The sequence below is a fragment of the Clinocottus analis genome, unplaced genomic scaffold, assembly GCF_023055335.1.
Source record: "Clinocottus analis isolate CAN_PGR_092001 unplaced genomic scaffold, fCliAna1.0.p SCAF_14, whole genome shotgun sequence".
Taxonomy (NCBI): domain Eukaryota; kingdom Metazoa; phylum Chordata; class Actinopteri; order Perciformes; family Cottidae; genus Clinocottus; species Clinocottus analis.
In genome coordinates, this window is record NW_027175865.1 from 6063156 (window position 1) to 6074876 (window position 11721).

General features: G+C 38.9%; 2 protein-coding genes across 3 annotated transcripts; both read left to right on the plus strand.

Moving 5' to 3' along the window:
* The first annotated feature begins 1284 nt into the window (after positions 1–1284).
* On the plus strand, positions 1285–4577 carry LOC137784936 (chromosomal protein D1-like). Of its 2 annotated transcripts, none has more exons than XM_068575933.1 (2): positions 1285–1408; positions 2646–4577. In XM_068575933.1, exon 2 carries the CDS (start codon positions 2712–2714, stop codon positions 3987–3989), a length of 1278 nt encoding a protein of 425 aa, XP_068432034.1. In that variant the 5' UTR covers positions 1285–1408; positions 2646–2711; the 3' UTR covers positions 3990–4577. The 2 variants fall into 2 exon arrangements, with proteins under 2 accessions (XP_068432034.1, XP_068432035.1); XM_068575934.1 differs by having other exon boundaries at positions 1291–1408; positions 2626–4577.
* A 928-nt stretch (positions 4578–5505) lies between these two features.
* Positions 5506–10345, plus strand: LOC137785223 (chromosomal protein D1-like). The gene is made up of 2 exons (XM_068576343.1): positions 5506–5635; positions 6960–10345. The coding sequence occupies exon 2, from the start codon at positions 7008–7010 to the stop codon at positions 8409–8411; it is 1404 nt and encodes a 467-aa protein (XP_068432444.1). The 5' UTR covers positions 5506–5635; positions 6960–7007; the 3' UTR covers positions 8412–10345.
* Positions 10346–11721: the final 1376 nt, after the last annotated feature.

An 11721-nucleotide genomic window follows, 5' to 3' on the forward strand; every position in this document is an offset into this window, starting at 1 on the left:
CCCCCCATATTGTTTCTTTCTTTGGCAATATGGTTCCCCTTTGTGGAGAGTACAGGAAAGACAAGAAGGAGCAAAAACAATCTGGAATAAACTCAGCTAACACTGATTCCACAATCATTCTCCCTATCCTTATCCTACGATATACACAGTTGGTGTATATCGTAGGATAAGGGTTGAGTTTTTACAGAAGTTGTAGTTTTAAGTGACAAATCTATAGATAATATGTGTGATACTGCAACACTTTTCCTATGAGGGATCAATAAAGGTAAAATAAATAAACAATTTTAGGGTATTTATACTACATGAGAAGTCTTTGAAATTGAAAACCATACACTTGCTCAATAATATTTAGTAATAAAGTGTTTTTGCATATAAAACTTAAATATACAAATGATTGACGTTTTAACTTAAAGCTTGTGCTGAGTTCAAAACAGTAGAACAGTAAGTTAAGAAGAATCATAGTAAGCTGACTAATGTTAGTAACACAGTAAAGTTTGTCATTAATAGCCATTAGAAGCCACTGGTCAGACCTTGAATTGACCAAGGGTGCATTTTATTACTGATAAATTCAACTTGATTTGTAAGAGAAATAATTTGTAATTATTTCTTTCAAGAGTTACATTGTAGCTTGAACTATATATATTAAATCTGTTGTCAACCACCATCGTTTTCATCACCTCATATACACCCCGTAATAAATTTAGGTTGATCGCCAACATTCCCCTTCAGGTTAAACCCGTCCAACACAGTGGAAAGATATTGCTGATCCAGACAACTGAGATTGATTGAATCAAGTTAAGTTGTATCTGTAAACGACAAACCTGTTAATAGTCAACTTTAATATACTTAAGGAATGAATCTGTCAACTTGAACTCAGGCAACGACTGTGTGTACTGCAGCAGCTCCCACTCAAGCTAACGGTGGCTATCTATCACAAGTAACCTCACTGTCACCAGCATCATTTAGCAATTTCAGTGCATCAGCGAGATCAGAGGGTTTTTTTTTTTAATTTATTGTTGGCTCAACTGCAACTCTTTGGCACAGCGTTATTCTTCTAAACTGGTTTGTTTTAAGTAGAAGTTTGGAGACATGTTTCAACTTCCTATGTTTCTAATTGCGGCATTCCGAATCTCAAACTTTTTGTTTTTACGGAGGCGGCATCGTCTAAAAGGGGCGCGGTGATGACAAGTCTGCCGGCCTGGCACTGACAGGTCAGCAGAGATTCGAAGGAACGAAAGCTCTGCGCTGCAGTTTCCCTCCGGCCCTCCTAAACAACACGGACAACCGGAAGTGGTCGCAAATTCAAACCGCCATCACAGCAGCAATAAGCGCGTATTTGTTTTTTTTCCACTTATTTGGCTGTCTGACGAATAGGTAGTTTATGAAGAATTAAGCTAAACTCTTGCAGGTAATTTATTTAAGGTGGTGTATACACTTCACTTAATGTATTGCACTGTTAAATGCCGCTAGCTATTTTTTCAATCGCCGTCGATTTTGAAGCTGACTATTACCTGGAAAACAATCTGGTCCATCGTCCGAACGAGTTTCTGAAACCCTAGATGTTACCAAATGCATTAAACTTTCATTACAGAGTATACATTGAGCTGTTACAATAAGACATCATATTTTCAGATTTTGCCATCTGTAAACATGCAGTCTAAGAACCCCCAACTATTATAATTGTCATGTAATTATTATTATTTATTATTGCTACGCCTTCTCGCTTTTGCAAGATTATACTCCAGTAAATAGACTTTAAATAGTATGCTATCTAAATGTGTTTATTGCTTTCCAAATAATAATACAAAACATGCATGTAGCTTTATATGTGTGATTCTGCAGACTAACTTTAGATTGTTTGTTTATTTAACTTGTTCCCTTAGCTTTGTTAGCAGAAGAGTAATAATTATATTTTGGGTCGAGATGAAATAAAAAATGTCGTGTAACCCTCATAGATCTCACTCCCATATGTTGTGTTCATTTAAAAACATATGCATTATTTATTTTAAATAAATCTATTTCTTTTATTTCAAATAAATATATTTAAAATCACTTTATTTCTTGTAAAACAATTAGCTAGTAATATCCCAATTCAACCCATAGTTTAAAGCCCTGGTTTTCAACCTTTTTTCAATGGTGTACCACCTGTGAAAGTACCCCCTAACCTAATTCAGTTTATGAACTTACGCTTATATTTTATTGAATATCTATTAAATAACAATTTTTGGCCAACCAGGAAGTTTGCTCCAGACTTCAACCTTCGACTGGTTATCACTCAAAATCAGTTCTCAAACTACTGATTTTTTTTTCTCCACTTGATTAATCAGCTGAGTCATTTATTTTCTTCATTATTGTACTACTCCTTTAGTCTATAAACCGTTTAAAATACCCTTTAAAATATCCTAGAGCACTATGTGTCGTCATCAAACGTCGTTATTTGTCTGATGGGTAAGACAAGAAGCAAATTCTCCCATTTTAAAAACCTCCCATTTTTTGCTTGAAAAATGACCATGTTTAATGGATTTACTATTATGCAATATTGAAGTCTGACTTTATCACATGTACACGCATCATCCATATCAAAAAGTTTTACTTTGGCAGACAGTGATTATTATTAAACAATAGTTTTGCTTTTCTATGTTCAGTTTACAGGTGCCGACCTAATCGATGCTGTCCAAGCTGACGGCAACAGTGTGGAAGAAGAAATTAAGATGGAAGAGATGGAACAAGGAGATGCTTCAAGCATTGAGGGAAAGGCCAGTGTAGAAATGCCCAGTAGCAGTCCAATTAAGAGAGGAAGGGGTCGGCCACAAGGTTCAAAGAAGCTGAAAGTTTGTATTACAGATGTTAACCTCACACAGCAGGTTTCCAACGGTGGGTCCAAGGAGTCTACGAGGGGAAGAGGGCGTCCAAAACTCACAAAAGACAAAGTGCATGAGGGATCAGGAGACAACACTGCAGATAATTCTGTGCAAACTAAAGAGTCCAACGAACAGGCCAGTAATGAAGACAGTCCTAAGATCAAACATTCTCCTAAGAAAAGAGGCCGGCCGAGAAATCCTCTCAGCAAAAGCACCTCTGAGAATGCTGACGCAAAAGACTTACAGAACGGTGGCTCTGATACACCAAAAAAGAGAAGGGGTCGTCCTAAAGGGTCCTTGAATCGCAAGTCAAAACATTTAGCAAGTGGACAAAATGAAGGCAGTTCTGTAATGCGTCAGCGACAAAGACGCTGTCTCAATAAGAAACCCATGCTAGAGACAGAGGTGAGCAGTGAGGAAGAAGAAGAAGAAGAGGAGGAGGAAGAGGAGGACAAGCACGCAGCAAAGCCTCAAAGAGGTAGGGGAAGGCCAAAAAAAAAGATTGTAGAGAAGAGCTTGTTCTCTGATGAACAAGAATCAAGAAAACAACCAGCCAAAAGGGGACGGCCAAGGAAGTACCCTTTGCCATCCCCTGATGAGCTGATGAAGCCCAAAGAACGGAAGCCGCTGGGAAGGCCGAGGAAATACCCCCGCGCTGATCCTCCAGAGAACTCTCAACCAGCCCCTCGCAGAAGCCGCGGTCGGTCTTGCAAGTCACAGTCCAAGAAAGGCGCTCACCTGCGCAAGAGTTGGCCTGCCTCTTCACCGCACGACCCCAATGTTGGATCCCCGAGAAAAAGAGGCCGTCCCCCAAGTACACCAAAAAGTGAAGCTACAGGTGACGCTACACGAATGCGGAAAAGGGGCCGTCCGAAAGGTTCACTCAACAGAAAAAAAGCCAGCAGTGAAACGAAGCTTGATGGCCCCAACCATTCAGAAGCAGAGAGTGATTCCTCTCCAGCAGAGGCGGTAAAAGAGGAGCTGGAGCACAACACAGAGACGTCAATCCAGCAGAAAGAAGAGACTTCCATCCAGCAACTCCAGGAGACGCCCACTGAGCACGGGGACAATACAGAAGACTCGCTCATCGATCAGGATGCAGGCTTTGAAGTTAGTAACCAGGCTTGATGAAACACCCAGTCTGACCAAAAAAGCAAAACAAAATATGAATATGTCAATGAAGTCACATTTTCTCAGTCGGGTAGGCTAGATATTCTGCAGCTGTGCTGTTTTCTGAATAACTTTTCCAACTTGTTTCATTGTGCTTGCTTTTTTTCTTTGTCATCTCATTAAGCAGCTTTCATTTAGCTCTCAGATTGAGAGCTAGTTGCTGGGGAATGACGTGGAAGGAGAAAAAAAGTCCAAACAAATCTTGGAAAAAAGATTAAAAACTGTAAAACTAAAGAGCTAGAGTCCTGACATCACATCTGGGCTAGCATCTTTTCAACTCGCCTCTGGACTTCAGTATTTTTTTAGAGATTAAATGTGTTCTCGGGGTTGCGATCCATATTTTAGGACTAACCGGTCAGCCACCATAATTTTTATTGCCTTGTCATATTTGTAAATAAACTGCCTCTATGAATAGAAATAGACGTATCTCATATTGTTTCTTGTGTCACCAAGAATTTATTTACAGTAGTGAGAAAGTGAAGGAAGAAGTATTAAACTATTTCAGCTCATGCTGGTGTACCTGAATGTAACCGCACAGATGATAAACATGAGAAAATGGCTACAAACAACGTAGGTAAATAATTAAACACTATGTACAAAAAAAGGCGGATTACTGGATGTTCTTTGTAAAAATGGAAAAGAGAAGTGATGGCTGGTGAGCAATTACAGCAGTTAACTGTGACGTGTTGCAGCTTTTATTTGACCATGTTGAGAGAGGTGACAGCTGTTGGTTTGAGCGTGTTTTGTAGTGAGTTCCAGTCATTTTCAGCGGCAATATAAAAGGCGTTTAGACCAAACACAGTACAAACTTTTGGAATGATGAGTCTGATGAAGTCACTGGGTCTTAAACGGCGATTGCTTTCAGATATGTGCAGGAGATTTGAGATGTAGCCAGGGGTCGTTCACAAAATGAATTGGTAGACCACGAGTAGCCAGTGTTGTACACATCAGATGTTACTATAATGTCATATGAAGGGTGTGAAATTGTTAATTTTCCTCACCACCTTTTTTGTTTGTGTGCAGATGATACCAAATGAAACATTTAGAACTGATCACTTTTTTTCTCAGGGTCAAAGAAACTAGGCAATTTAATTCTGGTTCAACTTTACTGAAGTTAGATCTGTACTTGTAGCATTCTTTTTATATATAATGGGCCTCATTTAGATTAGCAGAAACGAATTGTAGAAGTATGGATACCGAGGGAGAATAGATTAGATTAGATATTCCTTTATTAATCCTGTAGTGGGGACATTTTCGGGATTACAGCACCAAATGGCTAAAGTGCACACTAGAGACATAAAATAAGAGTAATGCCTGAAGGTGGCAGCAATGCGACAAAGTGGATTCAAATAGCCGTAAAACCTGCAAGAAGACGATGGCAGTATGATACAGTAGCAGCGGTAATCATGGACATTGAGGCGGAACTTAAGCTCTGCGCTGCTGTTTCTGTCGGAGCCTTCTTCTTGTCACGGACACCCGGAAGTGGTTGCAAATTTAAACAGCCATCACAGCAACAATAAAGCTGTACTTTTATAACATAAGCTTTTTGGACAATCGGACATTTATGAAAAATAAGCTAAACTCTTACTGATAACTTCTTTAAGGTGAGATATGCATTTTAGTTGTTGCAGTAATTTATCTATATTTCTCTGATAGCTACTCTTTTCATCGCCGTCGATTATTTTGAAGCTGACTATTACCTGGAAAACAATCTGATAGTCAAAGCGGTTGTCTACATTTCACGAAATGATTGCGTTTGAGTTACATTTGAGAGTGCATGGAGCTTTTACAATTAAAAAAAAAACTTTACAGATGTTTGAATATATAGCTTAATAACACAACATTATTATTATTATTATTATTATTATTTGTAGCCTCCTCTACTATCGGTACGCCTTCCCGCCTTTGCGAGCTTGTAATCCGGGAAAAAGTCACAACCGTGCAAAACCCTTTAATTTTAAGATAATATATTCCCCCACCCCTCGCCCCCCAAATTAATATAGGCTATACGAATATTAACATGTATATGCTAGACTTGCAGTTTGTTCTTGTAGATTATATTTTGTTACCTTTTTAGCAAAACATTAATAGTTTAATTTTGGAGCCAGAGGTATATTTTTCTTTAATACTAGTTTTTCTGTTGTGCTGTTGTGATGGATCAGTAAAACATTCGACAGTTATAATCCCTGGATATAAACAGTATGCAGACTTGTGAATACACATATAATAAGGGTATAGTTATTGTTTTTGTTATAATTAATCATTGTTTCACACAAGTGTGTCAGTGATTATGTCCAGTTAGACACATTAAATTGTGTACCATTAAAGATACTGTGAGGAACTTTTAACTGGTTATGAAACCATCTCAATGTAATACTAATGACTTATTAGGGCCTACATAAGTAAACGAGACCATCAGAGAGAAGATTGGTTATTTCTGTATTTGTCAGTGTGCAGTTCACCAGAAACTCCTTCAGCTCTCAGACAAAAAAGTCTTGTAACGACAATATTTTTTGTTTTACCAAAGCCTTTAAATTAAACATTGTAAGAAGATATCGTTCATGTTTTTTTAAGACATTGTTAATTCTACGTACCCCATACTCATATTATATCAATATCTATTTTGCAGAACTTTCTTGTTATAGCTCAAAATCAGTTATTTAATTAACAATTATATCAATTTCATGTGAATAATCAGATGATTTATTTTCTTTCTTATTTTACTAGTCCTTTTGTCTATATCTATAAAAACACCAGAAGATCTTGTTTAGTCTGACTAACAGCCCAAGTAAGGCCTAGAAAAGCAGCACAATCTTGCATTTTAGATCCTGCAAATCGCATGTTTGGCATTTTGCTTGGAAAATTACCACATTACAGTTGATTCTCAAAATGAATGAATTAAACAATAATTGTGCTTTCAATATTCAGTTTACAGGTGCAGACATAACCGAAGTGGTCCAAGCGGACGGCAACAGTATGGAAGAAGAAATAAAGATGGAAGAGACAGAACAAATAGATGCGCCGAGCAATGAGGAAAAGGCCAGTGTAGAAATGCCCAGGAGCAGTCCAATTAAGAGAGGAAGGGGTAGGCCACAAGGTTCAAAGAAGTTGAAAGTTTGTATTACAGATGTTAACCTCACACAGCAGGTTTCCAACGGTGGGTCCAAGCAGTCTACGAGGGGAAGAGGGCGTCCAAAACTCACAAAAGACACAGTTCAGGAAGGATCAGGAGACGAACAGGCCAGTAATGAAAACAGTCCTACGGCCGAACATTCTCCTAAGAAAAGAGGCCGACCAAGAAATCCTCTCAGCAAAAACACCTCTGAGAATGCTGATGCAAAAGACTTACAGAACGGTGGCTCTGATACACCAAAAAAGAAAAGGGGTCGTCCTAAAGGATCCTTGAATCGCAAGTCAGAACATTTTACAAGGGGACAGAATGAAGGCAGTTCTGTAATGCGTCGACGACAAAGACGCTCTCTCAATAAGAAACCCATGCTAGAGACAGAGGTGAGCAGTGAGGAAGAAGAAGAAGAAGAAGAGGAGGAGGAGGAAGAGGATGAGGAGAAGCATGCAGCAAAGCCTCAAAGAGGGAGGGGAAGGCCAAAAAAAAAGATTGTAGAGGGCAGTGAAGATGAACAAGAACTGGAGACAGATGACTCCCAGCCAGCAAAGAGAGGCAGGGGTCGACCCAAAGGCTCTTTAAACAAGAACCCTCCTTCATATAGGGTGCACAGAAAGGTGGGCCAGCCGAAGAGAGGCCCGCCAACACGAGGGAAGCGTGGTCGACCAAGAAAACAACCAGCCAAAAGGGGACGGCCAAGGAAGTACCCTCTGCCATCCCCTGAGGAGCTGAAGAAGCCCAAAGTATGGAAGCCGCTGGGAAGGCCGAGGAAATACCCCCGCGCTGATCCTCCAGAGAACTCTCAACCAGCCCCTCGCAGAAGCCGCGGTCGGCCTTTCAAGTCAGAGTCTAAGAAAGGCGCTCACCTGCGCAAGAGTTGGCCTGCGTCTTCACCGCGCGACCCCAATGTTGGATCCCCGAGAAAAAGGGGCCGTCCCCCAAGTACACCAAAAAGTGAAGCTGCAGGTGATGCTGCACCAACGCGGAAAAGGGGCCGTCCTAAAGGTTCACTCAACAGAAAAAAAGCTGGCAGTGAAACGAAGCTTGGTGGCCCCAACCATTCAGAAGCAGAGAGTGATTCCTCTCCAGCAAAGGCGGTAAAAGAGGAGCTGGAGCACAACACAGAGACGTCAATCCAGCAGAAAGAAGAGACTTCCATCCAGCAACTCCAGGAGACGCCCACTGAGCACGGGGACAATACAGAAGACTCGCTCATCGATCAGGATGCAGGCTTTGAAGTTAGTAACCAGGCTTGATGAAACACCCGGTCTGACCAAAAAAGTTGCTGTTTTAGAATACAATCTTGTCAATGAAATCACATGTTTTTAGTCATTTTGTCAGTCGGTCAGACTCGATATTCTGCAGCTCTTTTCTGACTAACTTGTTCATCTTGTTCTATTCTGCTTTTTTAAAATTATTTTATCTCTGTCGTCAGAATATTAGTATTACTAATAATCTTTTTTGGAACTGGCACTGATTGTCCCGGTTTACATTTAACTTTTAGATGTAGTTTTTGTCAGTTTTATTGTAACTATAAAACAGTTGCTGTTCAAATGATTTTAAAAGGGAAACGGTCAAAGCAAATAGAAACTGTAGAGAGCTGTGTTTGTGAGATCGCATCCGGACGAGCCTCCATTCCACTATCTTTTGTAACTCACTACAATCTCTCATTCTGTACTTTTTTCATCGCTCTTTCTGAAAGGTTCTTCGTGTTTCCATATTTCAGGACAAACTGCTAATTGCGTACAGAGCCTTATGAAGCTCAATCATATTCTAGGAAAATGTAAACATTTTTGCCGACTGATTTCCAAACACTATGATACTGCTCTGCTACCCTGTTTTGATTTTAATTCGAATGATTTGACTCGACAAAGACACAGGATCATATTTTGGAAATACTTTTTTGTTTTTTTAAATTGTATATTTTAATTATAATAATGTAATAGGGGTCACTCGTATGCAATGAACGCACAAAGAACGTACGTGCTTAACAGAGCTTTGCACCCTTTTGACCCTGTGGCCGCAAACCTTCCTGTTTTCGTTCATTCTCACTGTTCTCATGGTGCCATTTTTGGCCACAAGAATCAACTGTTTTCAGCAACAAAATCACACAAAAAAACACTGTACAAAGCAGACTGTCACAGTTAGCAACTAGTTGGTCAACATAGTGAAGCATTTCACAGCTAAAGACACAGATATTTGCCTCAGGAGTTGGTTGAGATGAAAATTTGAGCTTAAAAAAGAGGTAATATTAGCCTATTGGACACAAACACAAACCCAAATGAATTATGATAATTCTGCGTAACTGCTGGATGTGAAATGGGCAAATTGTAGTTCATAAATTTGCTAAACCGTCCTAAAAGGTGCTGATATTTCAATGTTGTCTTGTGTAACAACTTGTTTCTCGTTCCTCCAAGTGGTCAACACTAATCATTATTGCAGGTTTAAGCCATGACGCTTACAAGGAATTGTTAGAGGCCGCTAAAGTACTGTGGAATAGTTTGTGTTTAATAAATATGGTTGTGTAGGAGATTTCCTTGCTTTTGGATATTAAAAAAACAACAGAATTTGCGCTTTTATATTGGGAATCTGTGAGGAGAGTTTGAGGCCCTGCGAGATAAAATACGTGCACATTGATGTCATGATTTTCTTAATGCCATTTCAGTTGGTTTTTAAATTTGCCTTAGTTGCCAAAGCTTTGAATGTACCATCAGTTTGTTACATAACAAATCCCTCAACAGGACTGAAACCTCTATAAGAAATGCCTTCTCGTCACACACTTACTTGTGTAGTTTCAGCTTTCATTATTTTCTCATTATGTGGACATGTATTTGAAAGCTTTTCTTTATTTTTAATTTGTTTTACTATTACCGTCATGAGATTAGATTGATGTTATTGGATTGATTTCACAAACATTCATACATTTTTCTTTTTTTTGGCACCTTGTTTTAAAAAAAATAGTGCAACTTGACTTGTACATCATTATTACTTAATGTGTATCGACATCTTTAGGGTTGGGTAAAACAATTAAAAGTTTCTAAATGCCAAATAGAACTTCGGCTGTGTCAAGTTATTCAAATATTGTTCAGTGGACACGTTTGGATTTTGTGTGTTTTGAACAAAAAGTCAATAAATTGTGATTATTATGCTCTTGAAATAAAATGTGATGATCTGGTTGTTTTATTTTCCACGGCGTGTGTGATGTTTGAATCCAATGTGACTCGATGCCTCAATACCTTCCCATTTACATCCAGACATGATTTAAAGATGGAGGCAAATACATAATTGGGAAAATATGTATCTGATGATTATAGTAATTGTGTGAAGCAGCTGCTACACCCTCACCCGTCCTGTTTGATGACTTGACTGCTGCACTATGCACCGAGATGGGCTGAAGAAAGGCTTTGTGCGTTTTGACGGATGAATCATTCAAACTACAAAACTTGTACAGGTCAATGTGCGTGTAGATAACAAGAACTCGCCTTTAAAAAAAAAAAAAAATCCAGACAGCATTATCATTGCTTGTTATCGTAATGACCGACTGAAAACAAAGGAGTGTTTCATGTAGTACTCAGCTGGTTTAATGTATTATTTTAGACCCGTTCTAGGAGCCTACTGGGTGTGTAGTGTTACTTCAAAGATATTTTACTCAGATGCTCACAACTGCAGAGGGTGTCATGTGTGGGATGAAGATTCCTGCTTGTTCTGGTAAACAGAGCAAGATAAAAAAAAATCACCACACTAAAGGAAAGCATCGGTAGGCGTATTGAAACGGTCTTTTTTACTGTGCTGGGGATAAGATATTGTTGAATATGTTAAGATCTATAACTTCATACTATATACTTATTCAAAAATAATTTAACGGCTTTATTCTTGACATTTGTCAATTGTTGAGACAAACAAGTAAATAGATCTTAAGGTCTTGACTCAAAAGTGATAGAAACAAGCAAACAAAAACCTCCTTATCAAGAATGAGTGTATACTTCTGATTCAAGGGGCTTTTTTGAGAGCATGAAATGTTTAAATCAAAAGCAATAATGCTGTAATGGAGTGGTGAGCACACGTTAAGTTTCTGTACAAACTGTAATTTTATAAAATGTTAAATAGTACATAGGTGGAGGCTTCAATAAGGCTCAGTTGGCTTATTGCCTCTTCCTGCCTTGTGATATTCATTTATCTCCGTTATGTTTGTTTATGTTTTTGATTTTATTTTTTGAATTGTGCAAAATGAATAAAATGGGTAGAGCACAAATGACATAGTCGAGAACACAAGTAGACAGTGAGAAAGCACTAATGTCTAACTGGAGCATTGCGTTCAGAGCACAATTTATCAGACTGGGTGCAAACATCCTTGATTTGACAGGACGACACTGAATCAGGATTACAAATTAGTTTTCTTTGACACATGACTCCTCCGGTCCTCCATTAAAGGACCATTCTGGTTTGACACCCTCAGACAGTAATGCACCAAACAGTTGTTTGCCAGTCGCCAATAAACCTGAAAGATGAAGAAGAAGACACCCTCTGACACGAAGGGACTACAACGGGCGGATCTCTGCTGTGACT